Source organism: Herpailurus yagouaroundi, unplaced genomic scaffold (genome assembly GCF_014898765.1).
Source record: "Herpailurus yagouaroundi ecotype Mexico unplaced genomic scaffold, PumYag 188, whole genome shotgun sequence".
In the NCBI taxonomy this organism is placed as follows: domain Eukaryota; kingdom Metazoa; phylum Chordata; class Mammalia; order Carnivora; family Felidae; genus Herpailurus; species Herpailurus yagouaroundi.
The window spans coordinates 26,608,055-26,632,325 of NW_024412419.1; the positions used below are offsets into that span (position 1 = coordinate 26,608,055).

The window sequence follows — 24,271 nt, forward strand, 5'->3', positions numbered from 1 at the left end:
TTGAGGTTCTTGAAGGGCATCCAAGTAGAGATGTCCAGGAGGTATTGGGAATTCAAAGTTGAAGCTTGAGGATTTGGGGACACAAGTTAGGAAGACTGAGCCTAGTGGTTAAGGATATTGGTTCTGGAGCCAGAATGCCTTCAGTCAATGATTTACCACTTACTATCTGTGCCCTTAGGCAACATTCTTAACCTCACTCTGGCACCCTTAACTTGTTGGGTTATTGGATAAATTAAATTTTTTTTAAGTAGTCTCCACACCCAATGTGGAGCTTGAACTGAGGACCCTGAGATAAAGAGTCAGATGCTTGACTGACTAAGCCAGCTAGGCACCCCTGGAAAGATGAAATAACCTGACACATGTAGTTATTGCTTAACCTACCATAAGCACTCAATAAGTGTTACTTTTGGGTTGGGGTTTTTAATTATATAGCTTAATTCAACAAATGTTTGCCTGCCATATTGGGATAAAGATGAATTTGAATTCTCCCCTGCCTCCCAATTTGGAAACCTTTCTAGACAAGTTGGTAGAGTTAGGTAGCATAAGCAAGAGTAGAGGCATGAAGCAGGCAGTATTTGTTATTAAGCCCTTTGGTATTAGAGTGCAAAGCACAAGGCTGGGAGTGATAAATGGCCTGAGGATCTTGGATTTGGTCCCTCTGACCTATGGCTCCCATATTTTTCAATGTAAGGACTTCTAGTTTAAGGTAAAAAATTTAGGGACCTATTTTTATAGGAGCTATGTTTTTAGTATCAGTTAGTTGATAGAATATAAACAATAACAGATTTCTCTACAATAGTATGTAAGAGCAGTGGGGAGAGTGTTGGGAGGGAGGTACCTCTGATATGTGCATTGCATTGCTGATGGCCTCATGCCTTTGGCAAGATAACTTCTCAGAGTTACCATCTTTAAAAGGGGCTGGTAATTCTTTTTTTAAACTATTTATTTTTATTTACTTTTTTATTATACAATTTTTTTTTTTTTTTTTTGTAAAGTAGGTTCCACACCCAGCGTGGGGCTTGATCCTGAGATCAAGAGTCGCATTCTCTACTGACTGAATCAACCAGGCGCCCCTGGTCTGATAATTTTTGCTTAGACTACTTCATTATCTGATAATGAATATAGAAATGTCTTTGTAGACTGTAGCACTTCAGATGTGAAGGAAACAAAAAAGTTAAGACAAACTCTTTGGGTATAAAAGAGGGGATAATAGATGTACAAATAACAAAAAAGAATAAAGTAATTGCTATATAAAATAGTTTGTGAGAAGGGTAGTGCCCTTAAAAGGAAGTAATTGTGGTCTCATTTGAGTATATTAAATCAGGGATGTATTTTAGGGGAGATAAATATTATGCTTACTTTTTAGGGGAAATGATAGAAATGTTAGAAGGGGCAGATAGGATTGAAATTTATTGTGGGTGCCAGGAATTTAAATCTTCATGATTTGTTTCTGTACTTTTACTTTGATTTATGAAGTAGGAGAGAAGATTGGGGAGATGGCATAGGGCAGTGGTTTTCAGCCTTGGTTGTTCATTAGAATCATCAGGGGAAGTTAAAAAAAAAAATTCTGCTTGTGGTCCCATTATTCTGACTCAAGTTGTCTGGAGTGGAAGCCAGGCTTTTTTTTTTTTTTTTTTAACAGCATACCAGGTGAATCTATATAAATTTTTTTTTAATGTTTATTTATTTTTGAGAGAGAGCAAGACAGGGAGCAGGGGAAGGGCAGAGAGAGAAGGAGACATGGAATCCAAAGCAGGCTCCAAGCTCTGAGCTGTCAGCACAGAACCCGATGTGGGGCTCAAACCCACGAACTGTGGGATCATGACCTGAGCTGAAGTCGGCCGCTTAACCGACTGAGCCACCCAGGCGCCCGAACAGGATACCAGGTGATTCTAATGTGCAGATAGGTTTAGAGGTTCCAAATTCATGATAAGTCTGGGATAAATGAGAGACAAGTTTCACTTGAATAGTATCTTGAACTGAATATTGTTCTATTTAGCCTTAATTTTTGGGGTAAGAAAAACCTCCCAAGTTATCTGCTAATAAAACCTACCCCATTGTGTTTTAAATTGTATTTAGTGAACATATAATGCAGTATGCTTGTAAGCAGCAGAGATATGTCAAGAACCAAATTTATGCTGCTGCATTTCTTTTTTCAAAAAATTTTTTAATGTTGATTTATTTTTGAGAGAGAGACAGCGTGAGCAGGGGAGGGGCAGAGAGAATGGGAGTCACAGAATCTGAAGGAAGCAGGCTTCAGGCTCTGAGCTGTCAGCAGAGAGTCGGATGCAGGGCTTGAACTCACGAACCATGAGATCATGCATGACCTGAGCCAAAGTTAGACACCTACCTGAGCCACCCAGGCCCCCCTCTTCTGCTTTCTGTTTTGTCCTTTTCAGTATAATTCAGTTTTGGTTGTTTTTTGAACCAGCCAAGTGCTCTGATACTTGTTCACCAAAATGTCACTAGAGCCAAGGACAGTGACTTCCTCATACTGGCAGCCCAGGAGTAAGATAGGGGAAGATAGGTCCACAGCTAGTTTCATGCCTGAACTGTCTTTGTTTCATGTTGTGTTAACAAGCCAAAACAAAAGCTGTGAGACTATTGTATTTTGCTACATTATCATTTAGTTTTAATCTATTACTTTGAAACTATAGAAAATGATTCATTTATTCAAAGACATTTATTGTGTGTCAAGCACTGGTGATACACTAGTTAAAGTCCTTGATTTGCTAGAGCCAGTGGTTTAGTGGGAAGAGGTATATTACACACACACACACACACACACACACACACACACACACACACATACACACACTATCAAGTGGTGATAAATGCTGTAAGAAATTAGAGCTGGTATGAGATGATGATGGGTAAATTTGTCCTGTGCTTTGGTCTGGAAGGGTCTATGAAGCAGCCCTTGAGCAAAGTTCTCAGTGATGTTAGAAAACAGGGCAGGTAATCCAGGGAAGTTTCTTTTGCCCTGTTATTGCCCTTTTTTTGCATACTGTATATGCAAAAACAGCTAGATGGATTTTCATCATATTTGGATGGAATTTGACTTGGACTGACTTAAAATGTAGGCTATGTGAGGAATGATGAAAGGTCTGTGTGACCTCTAGATACATGTACCATCTGTATTCTACAGAGAACAGTACTTTCAAATATGAGTTCCAAATAGAAATTCACAGGGTACATGTTCTGCATTACCTAATTGTATTGATTTGTAGCTGAGTTCCTTATCATATGGGCAACTTTGTGTTGCAACAGGAATTTATATACAGATGGTTAGAGTTATCTTAAGCAACATCAGTAGGGAAGGTAGCTCTCAAATTTTACTTAATGATAGCCAGTTCAAAATCATGAAGGAAGAATGTAACCTTTGTGTCCCAAGGTGGTTTGAAGGATTTTTAACTGTGACAAATTGAATAACATATGTGAAATAGGCCCCAGAATTTCTTGCATGGGGTAGGTCCTTAAAGATTGAGTCCTGGGGCGCCTGGGTAGCTCAGTCGGTTAAGCGTCCGACTTCGGCTCAGGTCACGATCTCGCAGTCCGTGAGTTCAAGCCCCGCGTCGGGCTCTGGGCTGATGGCTCAGAGCCTGGAGCCTGTTTCTGATTCTGTGTCTCCCTCTCTCTCTGCCCCTCCCCCGTTCATGCTCTGTCTCTGTCTCAAAAATAAATAAAAACGTTAAAAAAAAAAAAAAAAAAAGATTGAGTCCCATCCACGGAAACTTCAGTGGCGATTATTTATGTTCTTAAAACTTTGTCAGAAAAAAAAAAATAAAATAAAATAAATAAAACTTTGTCAGTTGATGTCAGATATTTAAGATTGTTGTAAAATAAGTGGTTTGGTGGAACTTTTTGATAAAGTGAATAGAGAGCTTGGAACTTTTTTTTTTTTTTTTAATTTAATTTTTAAGTAAGCTACACCCAGTGTGGGTCCAAACTCAGGACGCCAGGATCAAGAGCTGCATGCTGCACCAGCTGAGCCAGCCGGGCACTCCGGAACTTGGAACTCTTAATTCCAATGAATCTGTCTCTTTTGGAGACCCTCTTTCGTGCTCAGGCAGATGTTGGTTCTTTTGCCTGGAATAACACTATGCCTGCATTGCGTTTTATCCATTTGTTACCCTTTTTCATGGTCTACACACTGAACTTTACCAAATTTGCTTTGCTTTGCACCAAGTTTTGTTTTACAGGAATACTCACTTTGGCTTTGAATAATATAGTGTACTAACAACTTTTGTTAAGTGATTTTATTTTTGGTTACTTTATATTTTAAAAGTTGTTAGAACGCTGATTTTGTACCCTTTTGATTGACTTTGAATGATGTTTTTCTATACTATGTTAGAGTATTTTAAGCACTGAACTCTGATGTTATCTCTGTGGAAATGGAATTTTACAGTGTGTCCTGTCAGTTTGCAAAGATCATGTATTTTTGATAATATTTTTGCAAGTTTTGCAGGAATGCAAATGGATAGTGCATTGATAAAGAATTGACTGTTTCTTGAAGAAGGTATTAGAATTAACTGATTAAAAAAATTTTTTTTTATGTTTATTCCTGAGACAGAGACAGAGCATGAGTGGGGAAGGGCAGAGAGAGAGGGAGACACAGAATCCGAAGCAGCTCCAAGCTCTGAGCTGTCACTGACGCGGGCTGGAACCCACAAACCGTGAGATCGTGACCTGAGCTGAAGTCGGTTGCTCAATCGACTGAGCCACCCAAGCGCCCCAGAAGTAACTGATTTTAAAAAACAGTTTTGGGGCACCTCAGTCATTTGAGTTTCTGACTCTTGATTGTGGCTCAGGACATGATCTCACAGTTGTGAGATTGAGTCCCTTGTCAAGCTCTGTGTTGGGCATGGAGCCTGTTTGAGATTCTCTCTCCTTCTCCCTCTTCCCCCCTCCCCTGCTCTCACGGTCTCTCTCTCAAAAACAAAACAAAATAAACAAACAAAAACACTAAACCCCCCCAGTTTCACACATTTGAAAAAAAATTTTTTTTAAGTTTTTTATTTATTTTTGAGAGAGAGAGCAAGCGGGTTGAGGGGGGAGAGAGATAGAGGGGAGAGAGAGAATCCCAAGCAGCCTCCACGCTGTCAGTACAGAGCCCTGATGTGGGTCTCGAACCCACGAACCATGACCTGAGCCGAAATCAAGAGCCAGACACTTAACCAACTGAGCCATCCAGGTGCTCCTGAAAATTCTCATTTTAAAAGTGATTTACCTTATTATAGGATATCAAATAGACTAAGGAAAAGAGTAGTCACCTATGATTTTGTTAGCTAGAGATGGCCATTGTTAGCATTCTGGTATGTAATAATTTCTTTTTGCTTTTTTCTATTTAATGTATTTTTACAGAATTTGGATTGCAGTGATATGTTATGAACTATTTCCCTCTTAGTTAATAGTGTATTATGAATATTTTCCTATGTTTTTATTATTTTATAACATTTATTTATTTTTGAGATAGAGCACAAGCAGGGGAGGAGCAGAGAGAGAGGAAGACCACAGTATCCAAGCAGACTCCAGGCTCCGAGCTGTCAGCACAGAGCCTGATGTGGGGCTTGAACTCACAGACCACGAGATTGTGACCTGAGCCAAAGTTGGCCACTCAACTGAGCCACCCAGGCACCCCTGTCTTTATTATTTTATAACATTTTAAAATAAATTTTATTTAATACCGCACAATAAAATAGTACACATTTTTTGTGTACTGGCAGTATATGCATTAACTACTGCTACAATTAGGATACAGAACAGTTTCAATACCCGTGCCATCTCCTTTATAGCTTACCCTGCTCCCTTCCCCTCCAACCTTTGGCAATCACGTTTTCCATACTTTTAGTTTTGTCTTATCTAGAATGTCCTAGAAATGGAATCCTATGGTACACATTTTTTATTTGAAGCATTTACAGTTTTTTTTATTTTTAAAAAATTGTTTATTTTTTGAAGAGAGAGTGCAATTGGGGGGGCAGCAGGAGAGAGAATCCCAGTGAGGCTCCAGGTGTACCTATGTAACCTTTTGATACTGACTTTTTGCACTTAGAGTTGTTTTATGTGTCAATAGTTCATTTCTTTCTTTTTAAAATTTTTTTAATGTTTGTTTGTTTTTGAGAGAGAGAGTGAGAGCAGGGGAGGGGCAGAGAGAGTCAGACTGAATCTGCAGATCTGAAGCAGGCTCCAGGCTCTGAGCTGTCAGTGCAGAACCTGATGCGGGGCTTGAACCCGTGAACCATGAGATCATGACCTAGGCCTAAGTTGGACACTTAAATGACTGAGCCACCTACATGCCCCGTATAGTTCATTTCTTTTTATAGCTGAACAGTATTTCATTGTATAAATGTGTCACCATTTGTTTAGTCAATCACTCATTGAAGGATACTTGGATGTTTTCAGCTTTTGGTGATTAATGATAGAGCTATTATAAACATTTGAGTACAGGTTTTTATGTGAATGTAAGATTTTATGTCTGTAGGGTAAATACATAGAAGTGGGATTCCGGGGCCATTTGGTAAGTGTATGTTTAATCTTATAAGAAATAGTCAAACCAGTGTGGCTGTGCCATTATGCATTTCCATTAAAAATGAGTTCCAGGGGCGCCTGGGTGGCGCAGTCGGTTAAGCGTCCGACTTCAGCCAGGTCACGATCTCGCGGTCCGTGAGTTCGAGCCCCGCGTCAGGCTCTGGGCTCAGAGCCTGGAGCCTGTTTCCGATTCTGTGTCTCCCTCTCTCTCTGCCCCTCTCCCGTTCATGCTCTGTCTCTCTCTGTCCCAAAAATAAATAAACGTTGGAAAAAAAAAAAATGAGTTCCACTATTCTGAATCTTATAAGTGCTTGGTTTTATCTGTATATTGTTAAAAAATCAATACTACCCAAAGTGATTTACAGATTCATTGCAATTTCTATCAAAATCTCCAGAAATCGAAAAACCCATCTTAAAATTCATGTGAAATCTCAAGGGTCTCCCAGATAGCTAAAGCATTATCATAAAGATATTTCTCTAGAGAAGAAATACAGCGGGCCAACAAGCACACACAGATATTCAACATCACTAATGTTTGGGAAATATAAATTAAAACTATGGGGCAATAGCACTTCCCACCCATTAAAATGGCTGTTACAAAAAATAATAATGTGTTGGTGAGATTGTGGAGAATTGGAACCCTTGTATTGTACGCTCTTGGTGGGAATATAAAATAGTGCAGCTGTTAGGAAAAACAGTATGGTGGTTCCTCAAACAATTGAAAATAAAATTATGATATCACAATATCACATCCAAAAGAATTGAAAGGGTCTTGAAGAAATATTTGTACATCATGTTCATAGCAGCATTATTCCCAATAGTCAAAAAGCAGAAGCTACCCAAGTGTCCATTGATGGATGTATGAATAAACAAAGTATGGTGTGTATATACAATGGAGTATTAGCCTTAGAAAGGAAGGAAATTTTGACATATACTGCAACATGGATGAACTGAAGACATTATGCTTATTGAAATAAGCCAGTCACAAAAGGACAGATACCATGTGACTCCACTTATATGTGGTACTTAGAGCAGTCAATTTCATAGAAACAGAAAGTAGAATAGTGATTGATTGCTGAGCACTGGGAGTATGGAAGTGGGAAGGAGGAGTTAGTGTCTAATGGTTATGGAGCTTAAGTTTTGCAAGATGAGAAGAGCTCTGTGGGTGGATGGTGATGATGGTTGCACAACAGCGTGAATGTACTTAATGCCACTCAACTGTATACATAAAAATGGTTAAAATGGTGGGGCACCTGGGTGGCTCAGTCGGTTAAGCATCTGACTTCAGCTTAGGTCATGATCTCACGGTTTGTGAGTTCGAGCCCTGCATCAGGCTCTGTGCTGAGAGCTCAGAGCTGAAGCCTGTTCAGATTCTGGGTCTCCCTCTCTCTGCCTCTCCCCTGCTCTCACTATGTCTGTCTGTCTCTCTCTCTCTCAAAAATAAACACAAGTACATAAGTAAACATAAATAAACAAAAAGTTAAAATGCTAAATTTTATGTTAATTTACCACTATTAAAAATAATTAAAAAAATCAAATGGCCATGTTTCTGTGGGTCTGTCTTTGGATTCTCTCCTGTTCCATAGATTCTATCCATTTGCCACCACCACACTTTCTTGTGATACTGTATTTTGTTTGCTTGTTTATTTTGAGAGAGAGAGAGTGAAATCAAGAGTCGGATGCTTAACTGACTTAGCCACCCAGATGTCCCTATTTTATGATTTTAAAGCTGTCATACTGTTACTGTTTTCTGTAAATTTCAGCTTCTGATTGATCATTGCTAGTATATGGAAATACAATTGATTGGTTTTTGTGTATTGATTTTGTTTACTGTAACCTTGCTAAACTCATTAGCTCTAGTTTTTTTTTTATTTTTTATTTTATTTTTTAATTTAATTTTATTTCTTTAACATTTTTATTTTTGAGAGACAGAGACACAGTGTGAGTAGGGGAGGGACAGAGAGAGAGGGAGACGCAGAATCTGAAGCAGGCTCCAGGCTCTAGGCTGTCAGCGCAGAGCCCAACACAGGGCTCAAACCCACCAACTGTGAGATCATGACCTGAACTGAAGTCTGACGCTTAACTGACTGTAGCTCTAGAAGTTTCAAATTAATTAATTAATTAGTTAATTTTTAATATGATTTATTGTCAAATTGGCTCACACACAGTGTGTAAAGTGTCCTCTTGGTTTTTGGGTAGATTCCTGTGGTTTATCACTTACATACAATACCCAGTGCTCATCTCAACAAGTGCCCTTATGAGTGCCTATCACCCATTTTCCCCTCTTCCCCACCTCCCCCCATTTATTTATTTTAGAGAGAGAGAGAGAGAACATGAAAGTGAGGGAGAGGGACAGAGGGAGAGAGAGAGTCCTAAGCAGGCTCCATGCTCAGTGCAGAGCCTGACTTGGGGTTCAACCTCAGGACTGAGAGATCATGACCTGAGCCAAAATCAAGAGTCGGACTCCTAACTGAATCACCCAAGCACCCCTAGGAGTTTTGCTTTTGTTTTTTGATTTCCTGGATAGGTTAATCATGTTGTCTGTGAGTAGGGACAGTGTCATTTGTTCCTTTTTAATCTCTGTGGCTTTTTTTATTTTTTTTTTAACATTTATTTATTTTTGAGACAGAGACAGAGCATGAACGGGGGAGGGTCAGAGAGAGAGGGGGACACAGAATCTGAAACAGGCTCCAGGCTCTGAACTGTCAGCACAGAGCCTGACGCGGGGCTCGAACTCACGGACCGCAAGATCATGACCTGAGCCGAAGTCGGATGCCCAACCGACTGAGCCACCCAGGCGCCCCTGTGGGGCTTTTAAATCTAAGCATTTCTTATTGCAGTGGCTAGATCTTGCAATATGATACTGAGTAAGAGTGGTGTGAGTTTGCATCCTTGCCTTGCTCCTGATCTTAGGGGGAGAGTATTCAGTGTTTTACCATTAAGTATGTTGATAGTGGTAGGATTTTTGTAGCTGTCCTTCATCAGGTTGAGCAAATTCCCTTTCATTTCTAATTTCCTGAGGTTTTTTTTTTTTTAAATCATGAAAGGATGTTGTATTTTGCCAAATGCATCTACTGACTTGATGCAGTTTTTCTTCTTTAAGCTATTAATATGGTAGCTTAAATTGGTTGGTTTTGAATATTGAGCCAGTTTTGTATTCCTTGGATAGCTCTACTTGGTCCTGGCATGTTATTATATTTTTATATTTGTCAAATTCCATTTGCTTTTCTTTTGTGGATGATTTTTGCATTGATATACATGACGGATAATGGTAATGTAGTTTTTGTGCTTTTTCTAGATTTGGCATCAGGTTAATGCTGGTCTCGTAAAATGAATTTGGAAGTATTCCTTCTTTTTCTTAGAGGAGGATTGTGTAGAATTGGTATTACTTCTTACATGTTTAATAAAATTCTGCAGTGAAGTCAGGTAGGCCTGGAGATTTGTCTGGAAGATTTGTAACTATGAATTCAATTTCCTTAATTTAGATTATTTCATTTGAGATGTTTTGATAGTTGGTGGTTTCAAGGAATTGGTATATTTCATCTGTACTTTCAAATTTATATGTGTAGCTCTGTCTTTATTATTCCCCAGTTACCTTTTTAAATTTGTAGTATCAAGTTTATTTATTTTGACAGTCTGACTTTTCAGATTTGACAACCTAAGTTGTGAAATTTATGTGCATAGTGTTCATAGTATTCTCTTATTATTTTTTTAATGGTTGCAGGATCTATAGTGTATTAGTTCTCTTTCATTCTTGATACTATTGGTAATTTGTGTCTTTTTTTTTCTTTGCCAACTTTGCCTAGAGATTTACCAATTTTATTGATCTTTTCAAAGAATACTTTGCGTTGATTTTCTCTGTTTTTGTATTTTCACTTTTATTGATTTCTGCTCCTATCATTACTATTTTGTTGTTGTTGTTTATTTTGTGCTTTTCTTTTTCTAGTTTTTTTTTTTTTTTTTTTTAATTTTTTTTGGAGGGAGGGGGAGGGAGAGACTCACTCTCTCTGACTGAGCCAGCCAGGTACCCCTGGTCATTTGATACTTCTAATTATTTTGTTTTAACTTATGTGTTGTTGTTTTTTTGTTTGTTTTGTTTTTACTGTAATTATTTATATATATTTTTTGTAGTTACTTGAAGTATTACAATATATATGCTTTTCACAATCTATTTAGAGTCAGTACTTTACCACTTTAAGCAGAATGTAGCAATCTTTTTACCATATTGTGCTCTCCCTCTTTTAGTTTTTATTAAAAAAAATTTTTTTTAACATTTATTTATTTTTGAGAGAGACAGAGCATGAGCAGGGGAGGGGCAGAGAGAATCTGAAGCAGGCTCCAGATTTTGAGCTGTCACTGCAGAGCCTGATGTGGGGCTTGAACTCACAAACTGAGAGATCATGACCTGAGCTGAAGTCAGACGCTTAACCGACTGAGCCGCCCAGGCGCCCCTGTATATGTTTGACATATACATATATATGTGCGTATATATGTGTGTGTGTGTGTATTTAATTTTTTACTATTTAATTATATTATTTAATATAATTATTAAATAATTAAATATATGTGTGTATATATACTTAATGTTTATTTTTGAGAGCAAGGAAGACAGCATGAGTTGGGGAGGGGCAGAGAGAGAGGGAGACACAGAATCCGAAGTAGGCTCCAGGCTCTGAGCTGTCAGCATGGAGCCCGATATGGGGCTCGAACCCACGAACTGTGAGATCATGACCTGAGCTGAAGTTGAACACTCAACTGACTGAGCCACCTAGGTGTGCTCCAATTGTCAAAAATATTTTAGGGATGCCTGGGTGGCTCAGTTGGTTAAGCATCTGACTTCAGCTCAGGTCATGGTCTCATGGTTTGTGGGTTTGAGCCCTTTATCATGCTCTGTGCTGACAGCTCGAAGCCTGGATCCTGCTTCGGATTCTGTGTCTTCTGTCTCTGCTCCTCCCCTGCTTGCACTCTTTGTGTGTGTCTCTCAAAAATAAATAAACGTTAAAAATATTTTAAAAATATTTTAAAGAACTGAGACAAAAAAACCACTGGTTATATTTACGCAGATACTTACCATTTCTTTTTTTCTCTTAAGTGTATTTTGAGAGAGAGAGAGAGAGAGACCTGGCGTGAGTGGAGGAGGGGCAGAGAGAGAGGGAGAGATAGTATCTCTGTGCTATGAGCACAGAGCCTAACATAGGGCTTGATCTCATGAATTGTGAGATCATGACCTGAGCCAAAATCGTGAGTCAGAGGCTTCACTGACTGAGCCACCTTGGTGTCCTGATAGTTACCATTTCTGTTGGTATTCCCTCATTTCTGATACTCTTAAGTTTTCTTCTGAAATGATTTTTCTTTAATTTGATTAACTTCTTTTACAGTTCTTTTTGAGTAGCTTTGCTGGCAAAATTTCTCTTTAGTATTCCTTCATTGAAGAATGCATTTCACCTTTCTTCTTTTTTTTTTTTTAACCTTTATTCTTGGTGGATATTTTTGTTGATATGGAATTTCTTTTTCCCTAGTACTTAAAAAATGGTCCACTTCCTAATGAACCCTGTGGTTTTTAATGGTAAATATATTACTTCCATGCAAATAATGTGTCCTTTTTCTCTGGTTGCTTTCAAGATTTTTCTTTGTTAGTTTTCAGCAGTTTATTGTGTTTGTGAATTTTAACTTGTTTTTCTGTGAAGTTTCCCCTGCCCAAAAAGAATATCTGCACTAATGCAAGGCATTGGAGTCAATTTTAGAGGTCTGCAAACCCTTATAGCTCTTGGGCTGTCTCCTAATTTTGTAAATAAAGTGTTACTGGAACACATCTACACCCATTTATTTACATGTTGGCTATGGCTGCTTTTGCACTAAGGGGCAGAGGTGAGTAATTGTGAGAGAGACCCTATGTCTTGTGAACCCTAAAATATTTACTAATCTGACCCTTTTCACAAGAAGTTTACTGATCTCTGGTGTAGATGGAGGAATTTGAGTTTTTCCGGTATTAAAATTTCCTACCTGAATTTTTTTTTACCTTAGGCTTAAAAGTCATTTTACAAGTAGCTTCTATACAGAATTCTAAAAAGATGCAGTATGTGGTATGGGGTATGTGTCAGTGTTTTTTCCTTCTTTTTAAAAACCAGAAATGGGGTTGCCTATGTGGCTCAGTCACTTGAGCATCCAACTTTTGATTTTGGCCCAGGTCATGATCCCACCATTCTGAGATTGAGCCCAGTGTTGGGCTCCGTGTTGAGTGTGTACCTTGCTTAAGATTCTCTCTCTCTCCCTCTGCCCCTCTTCCCTGCTGTTTCTCTCTCAAATAAGAAATAGATAAAAACCAACAATGACTTTCTAGCCAATTTTTTTGAAAACATAACAACCATTAGTTAAGCAATTTGAGTAATTTATTTGAGTAATTTATTTTCACGTATTTTAAACTCATAGGGTAAATGAAATAAATGGTTTATGCCAAAATGGGATTTAAGGTTTTTTTTTTAATGTTTATTTATTTTTTTTGGGGGGGGGGGAGACAGAGGATCCCAAGTGGGTTCCGCACTTAGCAGCAGAGAGCCTGATATGGGGCTCGAACTCATGAACCGTGGGATCATGACCTGAGCTGATGTTAGATGCTTAACCCACTGAGCCACCCAGGTGCCCTGGGATTTTTTTAAAGGTAGTCTTGGGAGATACAGTTTACAAATTGTTGTAAGTTTATCAGTATTATTGGTAACATTAAAATATATTGAGTGTTGAATAGTAGTGCTGGTAAAATCATTAACTGGAGCAACATGAATAAAAGTATAACTCAAGACATGATACTCAACAGGACTTTGAAAACATGTTTTCTCACTGAATGACACAGTCAAGCTCAGGTATAGGTTTCTTGGTTTCTTCGTCTCTTTTATGGACCTTCCTGTGCTTAAAATTGTTATAACCAAAAATAAATGTTGAATTTACCTTGTTGTGAAACCTGTCCTCATTTTTGTTGTTGTTGTACAAATGCTCAGTTTTGGGTCAGACTTAAATTTACATGGATTTCATTTTTAACTGAAACTAGAGAATTTCTGTCCTTTGTCTTGTTGCTTACTCAATAAAAGACTTGTTCAAACATGTAAGAAGTTGAAAAGTTCCACAAAGTATTCTTTTGTCCGTTGCAAGATATTTTTCTTTCACAGAAATCTAGGACTTTTTAAAAAAAAAAAAAGATTTTATTTTTGGGGGGCACCTGGGTGGCTCAGTCGGTTAAGTGTCCGACTTTGGCTCAGGTCATGATCTCACCGTTCGTGAGTTCGAGCCCCGTTTCGCACTCTGTGCTGACTGACAGCTCAGAGCCTGGAGCCTGTTTCAGATTCTGTGTCTCCCTCTCTCTCTGCCCCTTTCCTCCCCTGCTCTATCTCCTTCAAAAATAAATAAACATTAGAAATTTAAAAAAGTAAATAAAATATATTATTTTTAAAAATTTTTAAATGTTTATTTTTGAGAGAACACAAGTCAAGGAGGGGCAGAGAGAGGGGGACAGGAGATCTGAAGCAGTCTCCATGCTGATGGCAGCCAGCTTGATGTGGGACTTGAGCTCACAACCCCAAGATCAAGAGTTGCATGCTCTAGTGACTGACCACCAGTGCACCCCATCTAAGACTTTTCTAGGGGGAGATCAGTAAATCTCATCTTGAGCATGCTGTCAGACTACATTAACAAAGCTCTTCCTCTCAAAAGTAAAGTCTTCAGGTTGAGTAAAAGATTGAGAGAAAGGGTCTTTAGTGGGTTCAGTAATCTTCCCTCAAAATTCATGTCTACATGAATCCTTAGACTTTGATTGTATTTGGAAATAGGACCTTTACAGATGTAATTAAGATGAGGTCTATAAGCTAGGAGATCCTTCAATGGAGTATGGCTGATAATACCCTCTACTTTCTTCCCTCTGTGCAGTAGAGCCTTCACTGCTTACGTATGGCTTTCCCTAGCTAAGGTCAGAAACTGGCGATGAACTCATCTGAATGAACATAGTCCTGTTCCATGCTGCTATACTGGCCTGAAGAAATTGTCAGCAGGACTGCTTAGTAACTGTGCATGACTGAGTGCTGCTAGTATTGGATAATATAAGAAGTTCAAAAAACAGTGCTGACTTTTTTTTAGCCAAGATCTGGTGAGGAATCTCCAGTGACATTCTATTGTATTCTCTAGGGTTGTGTGGAAGCCCATTTGGAAACTCTGGTATAGAGTCTTACTCACATTTTATACCTCTCTGGAGAAATTTTAACAAAATTACAATTTCTATGAATTGTCACTTAAGTGCACATCTTTAAAACAGTAAAGCAGAATTTGCAGTTTGTTTTACAAAATTTTAGAGTTATGTGTGGGGGCAGGGCACATATGGGAAATGTAAGTACCTTCCTTTGCTAGAAACCTAAAATTGCTTAAAAAAAAGAATAGTTTTAAAAAATATGGTTAGGATGCCTGGGTGGCTCAGTTGGTTAAGCATTGACTTCGGCTCAGGTCATGATCTCGTGGTTTGTGGGTTCGAGCCCTGTGTCAGGCTTTGTGCTGACAGCTCAGAGCCTGGAACCTGTTTCGGAATCTGTGTCTCCCTCTCTCTTTCTGCATCTCCCCTGCTCACACTCTGTCTCTCTCTCTCTCTCTCTCTCTCTCTCTCTCTCTCTCTCTCTCTCAAAAATAAATAAACATTTATTTATTTATAAAAAATATTATCGTTAATGAGTTTTGGAGATTTGAAATGATCTTTGCAAGTTCTTACCCAATTTTACTCTGAGTTTCTATAATTTGTGTTTCTTTCCATTTTACCTAGATACCAGAATCGCTAGGTACATATTCCTATTTTATTGTATTACAGAGATTATTATCCTGTATGCTAACATGTATTTCAAACCTCTGTTTCTGAGACTGGACTATAGAAATTTTTGTCTTGTTTTATGTAGGTAATAAGTTAGTTCCTAATCAGTTTTGTAATGCCTCCAAGCTGTCTGTTAGAGTCCAAAAGAGCTATAACAATCTGGGATTAAGAATATCAACCCAATATTCATTGATCATGACATGCTTTATAGTTGTTCTGGAGATTGAGGACTAGGACCCTGATTTATTTCCATTTTTCTGCTTTTGTATCATTAGGCAGTAGCAGTGCTAGTTTCTGGGATGTTCTGTAGAGTTGTGGTGGGAGTTTAGGATGAGATATACTGGCAGGATTACTTGCCCACAGGGAAATATCTTCTCTGTTGGAATAAAAATTTCACAATTGATCATTCTTCAAAGTCTTTTTTACAGAAACTCTATTTGTAGCAGAAACACTTAATATTAATCTAATAAGTCTGAATTTAAGTGTAGAAACTGATGTTATCTTCAAAAAAATTTATTTAGTATTATATTCAAAGCTTCGTGCCCATCTGTCCTGGCTTTTGTAAGTCTTCTTGAAATTCCACTGTAACTTATTCTGAGAAATTTTATGGTTCGTTTATTTACTGACTTTCTCCATTAAAATACCCTTCTGATACTGATTCAGCAGAAACTTCAGAAAACATTGATCTTCAATGGTAGTTGATGGTGTTTTCTCGGTGAGGATTGAACTAGAGGCTTTACTAGTTCTGTTAACCTGGGTTATAGTTTTCCATAATTTTATCTCGTCTATAAAAGACCTCAAAAACTTTTGTGGTAATTACCTAGAAACTGTCCATGCTGACTTTATGCTTATTGAATTTTGCACAAAATGACAAATATTTAATTTTTAAAAATTTTGTTCTGAACACTTTATGAAATAGTATAGTACAAAGAACTTCCCTGTACATTTCACCCTGTTCTACCAATTTTAATTTTAAATACTTCACCACATTTGCTTGTCATTTCCGCACGTATATACATACTTTTGCTCTGTTGAGAATACGTTGCATATATCATGCCCCTTTACCCTTTACTATTTCTAGGTTTATTTGTTTTCTTTTTTTTTTTTTTTTTAAGTTTTATTTACTTAATTAATCTCTGTACCCAGCGTGGGGCTTGAACTCATGACCCTGAGATCATGAGTCTCCTGCTCTTCCAACTGAGCCAGCCAGGAGCCCCTGTTTATTTCTAAGAACAATTATATTCTCCATAGTTGTCAAGTTCTGATAATTTCATATTGATACTTTTATCTAAGCTATAGTACATATTGCAAGTTTATCAGTTGTTCTAATAATGTCCTTTAGAGCAATCTTTTTCCATTCCAGGATTAAATACTGTATTTAGCTTCCATTTAAACATGTATTTTTAATGGACTATTGGCCTTTAAACCTAAGTGTTGAATTTTTGTTTTTTTGACAGCTAAACCAGGTGGACAGGTGAAATGTCAGTATATATCTGCGGTGGATAAAGTTATATTTGTGGATGATTATGCAGTAGGGTGTAGGAAGGACCTTAATGGAATCTTGTTGTTAGACACTGCTCTGCAAACTCCAGTTTCAAAGCAGGATGATGTGGTTCAGCTTGAATTACCTGTTACAGAGGTAAGTTGAAATAAGTATCAGTGTACTTTTCTACTTAATATAATTTTAGACCTGTTACTAGTTAAATGGAATTAGGTTGTCCTTTGACAACATTATATATGTACCCCTTCTTGTACATATAGAATAAAGAATTGGCTTCTAGATCACAAGTTTGTTTAATTCCTCTGTGTAATTAATTGACATTTATTGAAGTGGTATTTAAGTGTAAACCGTACAGGTTAAATTGTGATAGAGATCCCAAAATACAGTGACTTAAGCAATACTTTTTTTTTTTTTTTTTTTTTTTTTTCAGTAACAGTGCAGGGCTAAGGGTAGGGGTAACTTTACTTCCCTCAACAGTTAGCTTCCATCTCCTGAGTCCAAGACAGCTGTTTCCAGTCTCATTAGTATTTCCCAGTCATAGCGAAAGGAAGGGCAAAAGGCCAGGGGAGCACTCAGGGAAGGGGTGTGACCCCTCCCTCCTTCTCTCCCGTTGTTTCTACTTTTTCTCCCCTCCTTCCCTTCCATTTTCTCTCTCTCCTTCATTCCTTCTTGATCTCTTTCATAACCTCTCTCATATACATCCTTTTCATGCTCATCTCCTTGGCCAGAATTTAGTCACATGGTCACGTCAAGCTGAGAAGACTGAGAAAGAAGAGGTAGTTCTTTATTTTTTTAAAAATATAAAAGAAAGGAGTTATCTTTGCTATGTATCATGTCTCAACAATCCCAGTTTAAAATTTTAGCTCTATGTATTTTTCTGTAGTGTTACATATTCATTACTTAATTTGTAAGTCCACCTTAATTTAAATTATTTTGTGTGTGCATTGATGTTCATGTAATTTAAAAGTACATTTTTCAAAGTTACTGGATTAAATCATCTTAAGTAGAATATAAAAGATTATAATGCTGTGTTCCGTAATAAAGTAGGGTACCATTTTTGTCTTCATACCAATTTGTTAATTATGAAGTGTTTTGCATTTGGTGGATTGATATGATTAGTTGATAAAACGAGTTTATAAAAATAGCATATTTTCCATTTTTAGGACATGAAAAGTACCAGTGTGTAAAAATAAAGTGCAGTATGAATGTTTTTATTCTTTTTGGAAGGCTATTAAAAAAAGATACCGATATATATATATATATCAACTTAGATTTCATATTTAGTGTTATATATATCACAGTTATCAGTTGTATGTTAATATTGAAAGAATGTTGCTGGAAGTCTGAATTCTAAAAAGAGAGTAGTCCTCTTTTTGTCAACAGAATATCTGGATCTGGGGTCTTGTCTAAAATTTTTGGACAGATGGGGCACTTGGATAAGCCAACTGTGGCTCAGTTGGATAAGCATCCAACCTGGTTTCACCTTGGCTCATGATCTCACCGTGTGTGAGTTTGAGTCCCACATGGGGCTCTGCAAAGTGTGGAGCCTGCTTGGGATTGTCTCTCTCTCTCTCTGCCTCTTCCCCACTTGGTCTCTCTCTCTCTCTCTCTCTCTCTGTGCCAAACTTAAAAAATAAATAAATACAGTTTTTGGACAGAGAATTAGTTTTAGTTGTATTGAACATTTTTTCATTTTAATTTGAGGAATTTATACTAGATGATGACTTAAGGTTGATATCTTAATAAAGGATATAATACAATGAAAGATGGTATCAAACTGTTCAGGTTTTAAAAAGAACTATAGAATTACAATAAAATATTGGAATATTTATAATGAAATAGATCCTCAAGTCAGTATTTTTCATTCTCTACTGACTGAAATGTTAAGTATTTACCTGACTTTTACCACCTTCTTCCCCTTGTTGACCTTTAACATCCACTTGCTGATTTCTCTCTATTTACCTAAATAATTACAACTGTGTTGTTCACATAATATTGTTTGTAGACCTTCCACCATCCCAGGCATCCTTTACTGTACCACATTAGTTTGTCACTGTCTTCACTGAAGTATGGGGTCCTAGGTTTGGTTAGATCAGTGTGGATGTATTCTTTTCCATATGTTGACCACACATTTCTGTTAAGATAGTTCATTTTGAATATGTGGGTAACAATACAGAGGGCTCTTTTATATTACCTGATGACTTAGTGAATGCCCCTCTTATGGTTTTGCCTACTTTGAGTATTTAAAACTCATTGAAAGATTTTACATTTATCTCTTTAAAATTTTATCTTTCATTTTATTTTTAAATGTTTATTTTTGAGAGAGAGAGAGAGAGAGACAGAGGCAGGCAGAGAGAGAGGGAGACAGAGGATCCGAAGTGGGCTTGGCATGAACAGCACAGAGCCTGTTGCAGGGCTCAAACTCACGAACTGAGATCATGACCTGAGCTGAAGTTGGTGCTTAACTGACAGAACCATTCATTCAGGCGCCCCTACCTTTCATTTTTGAGCATGGTGTCAGTTTGTCCAGTTTTTTTTTTTTTTTTAATCTTGCTGTGGTTTATAATAGCTCCCATGTATTGAAGCTTTATTCTGTGATACTACACTGAATACATTGCTTTATCTCATTTAATTTTTAACAGCCTTTCAAATCAATATATGATTAAGTTTGTTTAAAAAAGTAAAAGCAGTATGGTACTACTTGTTAGAATCATTACAAATTAAATATTTGAATAAGGATCTGAGTGTAACATTTTTTGTTGTGTTTAATTTTCTGTGTTCATCTTTTTTTTTTTTTTTTTTTTTTTTTTTTTAATTTAGGCACAGCAGCTCTTATCAGCATGTTTAGAAAAGGTAGATATTTCTAGTACGGAGGGTTATGATTTGTTCATCACACAGCTCAAAGATGGTTTAAAAAATACATCCCATGAGACTGCAGCAAACCATAAAGTTGCTAAGGTAAGAGGTTAAAACAAAATTACCTTGTTTGGGATTATTTCACACCTCCATACTTTTGCCTTTCTCTGTCTTTCCCATACTCTCCATCTCCCCTTGAAAATATTCCAGTTCTAGATTTTTCCTCTCCTTTAGGGAAAAAAATGTGTTTATAAGTCACCTCAAGTTGAAACTGTTTTTACTGAGGTTTAATTAACTTCAGGTTATGGGAACTGTTTTGCTTAACTTTGTTCCTAAAGCTTCTGTGCTTGGTGGCTCTATGTTGGTTGAGAGGCTTAAAGAGAGCTCCTTGTCAGGTGATGAGCTTCAGTGAGAAATGGAATATGTATTTGAAAATGGGGGCCATTTGGGTTTTTGTTGAAATAATCTTGGGGTGATGTGACTAGTATGTCTGTGCCAGATGATGCATTGAATTAAATCCTTGGGTATATTTTACTGATTTTTCTTTTTTGTCTAAGTTATAAATGCGATACATATAAAATTTCTGTACCAAAGGATGTAAGGTAGAAAGTAAAGACCGTTTTCCTAAAAATAATTTTTGTGCTTATAAATACCTTTTTTCTCAAGTACAGTTGTAACTATACAAAAATGTCGTGATGTACTGTCATCTGTTGGGGCTGCGTAACAATACCACTAGCTGGGTAGCATATATACAACAGAAATTTATTGCCCACAGTTCTGAAGGCAGGGAAGTGCAAGATCAAGGTGGCAGCATGGTTGCCTTCTGATGAAGTTCTTCTTGGTTCATACTTGGCTCCTTCTCACTGTGTCCTGACATGCTGGAAAGATCAGGGGATCCTTCTGGAGCCTCTTTTATAAAGGCATTAATCCCATTCATGAGGGCTCTAGTCTCATGACTTAAGTACCTCCCAAAGGCCTTACCAGTACTGATACCATCCACCACCTTTGGGGGTTAGGATTTCAACAGATGAATTTTGCTGAGGGAAACACACATTCAGACTGTAGCATGTGTCTTGCTTTTTTTTTTTTTTTTTTAATTTTTTTTTTTAACGTTTATTTATTTTTGAGACAGAGAGAGGCAGAGCATGAACGGGGGAGGGGCAGAGAGAGAGGGAGACACAGAATCCGAAGCAGGCTCCAGGCTCTGAGCCATCAGCCCAGAGTCCGACGCAGGGCTCAAACTCACGGACTGCGAGATTGTGACCTGAGTTGAAGTCGGACGCTTAACCGACTGAGCCACCCAGGCGCCCCTGTATCTTGCTTTTTAAATTTAAGAATGTATCTTGAGTATCTTTGCTGTTAATCGTCAGATCAGCTGTATCCTTCCTGATACTGAGTTTTTAATATAGATTTACAATGATACATTAACTTTTATTCCATTGATGAGACATTTAGTAAAATAGAAACCATACTATGCATTTCAACAGAGAGAATTTATCATAAAGAATTGATTTTAACCTGTGTTTGGGAATTGAAAAAGTGAAATGGAAACCGTGAGTAAACACACAGATAGTAACTACAGGAAGCAGCTCTCACCTTGGTCTGGAGGAACAAGAAATGAGGGCTGTCAGCACATACAGGCTTAGAGAATAGGCCCTATGGGTCTGGGACTCAGACTTCTCAGGAGGAGCTGCTGCCCAGCTGGTACCTCAGGAGTTTAGGGATTGGAGCTTGTGGAGCTGAGACAGATCTCTGAAGAGAGGTGCAGCTTGGCTGGTGTTACTGCTTCTGAGGAGCTCTGTGAGACTGGTTCTGGGAATGCTGAATAAACAAAACAAAATGCTGAAGACTGTAAGAATCAACTGCTGCCACCAGGTCCTGTGCTGAAACAGCGTTGACAGTAGTGACAAGGAATAGCAAGGGGAAGTCGTCTGCCCCCCGCCCCCCCACCCCCCCAACCCCCATCGTGCTTTCCAGTTTCCATCCTGTGTTCCTTGTGTCAGAACCTGACAGACAGGAAACCGGCTGGCAAAGAAGAAATGCAGTTTGCAGAGTCCTAGCCCTAGCATGATAGGGAAGAGAAATAAAGGGTCCATTTGGAGCTGAGAGATCGTAGTTTGATAATTGGCACAGCGTACCCTTTGACTGTTCACCATCTCCATACACACTTTCTGTACATACCTGAACCTTTAATACTGATACAACAAGAATACGATGCTTTTACTTTTTATAAATGAAGATTCCCTCTCCCTGTCCCCAGAAATGAGAGACACAAAGTTCCAAAAATATTTTATGTATCCCTAGGTGATAGTAACTACTAAAATTTAGTTATGTTTAGGTCTCAACCGTATAGTGACACTAATACAATGTGTATAATTTGTCGATTTCCTCAGGAGTAGATGTTTTTTGATGAGCATTTGTGTATTTCATAAATATTTTCACATTCTGTGTTTATTTTGAGAGGTCTGTACATAGACCTTTACCCTTGGCTACAATCCTGATGTTTCCAAATGCCTGACCATCCAGCCAAAACATTAGCTACTGTCCATTAATCAGTGAGGATCTTTACTTATGGGCAGTACTCAATCCAGACAAAGAGAACAGCCAATATACTGGTTGAAGTCCTGCCCACTGAGAAGATTTACCTTCACTACTATCCTGATTGAGGTTGTGATGTTGTAGCCATCACTTTAGGGTGGTACAGAAGTGCAGAACCATCTGTAAATCAGAGCCAAAGTTTTTCTTCCACATTTACCTTCTATGTAGTTCTCTGTGAAGCCATCAATGCTGAATGAGAAGGCGGGATTATAACAAGAGTAGATATTGAAGAAGTCTGAGTTACTTGCTTTATTCACCTTGTCCAAAACTGGCCTTTTGGACTTTCTCAAGACTGATTTATAAATCACCTAATGAAGGAAACTTGTATTTTGTGCCCAGTATTATGGTTTGGTGTATAACATCTATATAACATATAACATCTAGTTTGTGTTGGGCAGCTCTGATTGCACAGACACATATTTCATGGATTGGTATTAATTTCTGTCAGGACTGGGAAGCCAGAAACTGTTCTCAAAAGAACAGTTATTTACAGAAGAGGGCATGGCTTTACCCTAACGTTTGTGCTGGTAGTTGTTCCAGTGTAGCTTGTCAGATAGGCCTTTCAGGATCTTCACTTGCCACACACACTTCTCATGTCATTGAATATGCTCACTGGTACAGATGGCAGAATATCTCGTGATTCAGCCAGGACCTGCTGCAGAGCTTCTTGTTCTGTGCCTCATGTATTCTTTGAAAATTGATAGAGTTGCACACTCACATATACTGAATATTGGGTCCAGAATCCAGTTAGGCCTACCAAGCATTGTGCCTCTTTTTCAGTATTTGCTTCTGTAAGTTGAAGCAACTTGTCTTTCACCTTGGAAGGACTATCCTGACATGCTCAGTCCACTATACCTCCAGAAACTTCACAGAAGCTGTAGGACTCTGAGTTTTTCTGGGTATTATTGATCCTCTCTGGCTTGCATGTGTCTTACTAAGGCATGTAAGTTCCTTGCTACTTTCTCCTCATGCAAACCAATCACCGTCATGCTATAGTGTGTTACAGCATGATGTAGTAGACCAGTGTGGTGGTCTGCAGGATGTTAAGTTCATCAAGATTTCTGCAGATTAGATACGCTAAAGAGCATGAGATACAGTCCCAGGGTAAGACTGAAGCTTGGGTGTTACTGCCATATAAAAGCAGTGTACTTTTGGATGGTCCTTAAACATTGGTGTAAAGAAAGAGTATTTCACAAAACTGTAACTGCCTACCAGATATCAAGGGATTTGTTGACTTCTGCAGTAAAGAAACGTCATCTGGAACAGCAGCTGCAATTGAAGTCACCTGATAGTTTATAATCCACAGTTTTTCTTTCAGATCCATTTACATTTTGCATTGGCCAAACAGGCCAATTAATGAAGGTGAGATAAATGAAAATGAAGTTAAAGGAAGGTGAGATAGTTTGACTTCCCCTGTATCTATCAGGTCTCTTATAGTGGCATTAATCTCAGAGATTTCCTCAAGAATGTGGTATTGTTCTGGTTTAGTAGCTTTCTAGAGAATGGAAGTTCTAGGTGCTTCCGCTTGGCCTTTGTTCCTTTACTACTTTTTAGAGAGGACCAGAGAAACAATGTGGAAGTTTTTCTAGTTGTCTGTTTTATATCTCTTCCTATTATGCATTTGGTAATGGGACAGATAACTACAACATAGGTACGGGGATCCACAGAGCTCACTGAGACAACTTTGGGAAAAAACTCCATTAATCACTTGACCACCACAAATCCCCACTTTCACTAGTGGACCACAGTGATGTTTTAAATTAGTTCAGTGCCACTGCTTTGTAGTGCCTGAAAGATCATAATATTTTCTATTTCCTCATGGACAGTGACTGTAGTGAATGTCGTCTACGGGTGCTTTTGGGGAAGGCTTGAAGTATGATTTACAGTGAAGTGGGACAATATTGTAGTATCCTTTCTCAAGGGGATTCAAGCAAGAGGCTCTGCACCTATGA

At 38.0% G+C, this 24,271-nt stretch overlaps 1 protein-coding gene across 13 annotated transcripts in view; it reads left to right on the forward strand.

Annotated features, from left to right (window-relative positions):
• The window catches only part of BIRC6 (baculoviral IAP repeat containing 6), a 225,633-nt gene that overhangs the window by 9,280 nt on the left and 192,082 nt on the right, over nucleotides 1-24,271 (forward strand). For all 13 annotated transcript variants that reach the window (XR_005797250.1, XM_040496471.1, XM_040496472.1 and 10 more), the window contains exons 2-3: nucleotides 16,822-17,003; nucleotides 19,686-19,823. Coding sequence is in view for 12 of the 13 variants with exons in the window: in XM_040496471.1 (XP_040352405.1) it covers nucleotides 16,822-17,003; nucleotides 19,686-19,823 (320 nt within the window). In the remaining variant the exon portion in view is untranslated. The remainder of the gene's footprint in view (nucleotides 1-16,821; nucleotides 17,004-19,685; nucleotides 19,824-24,271) is intronic.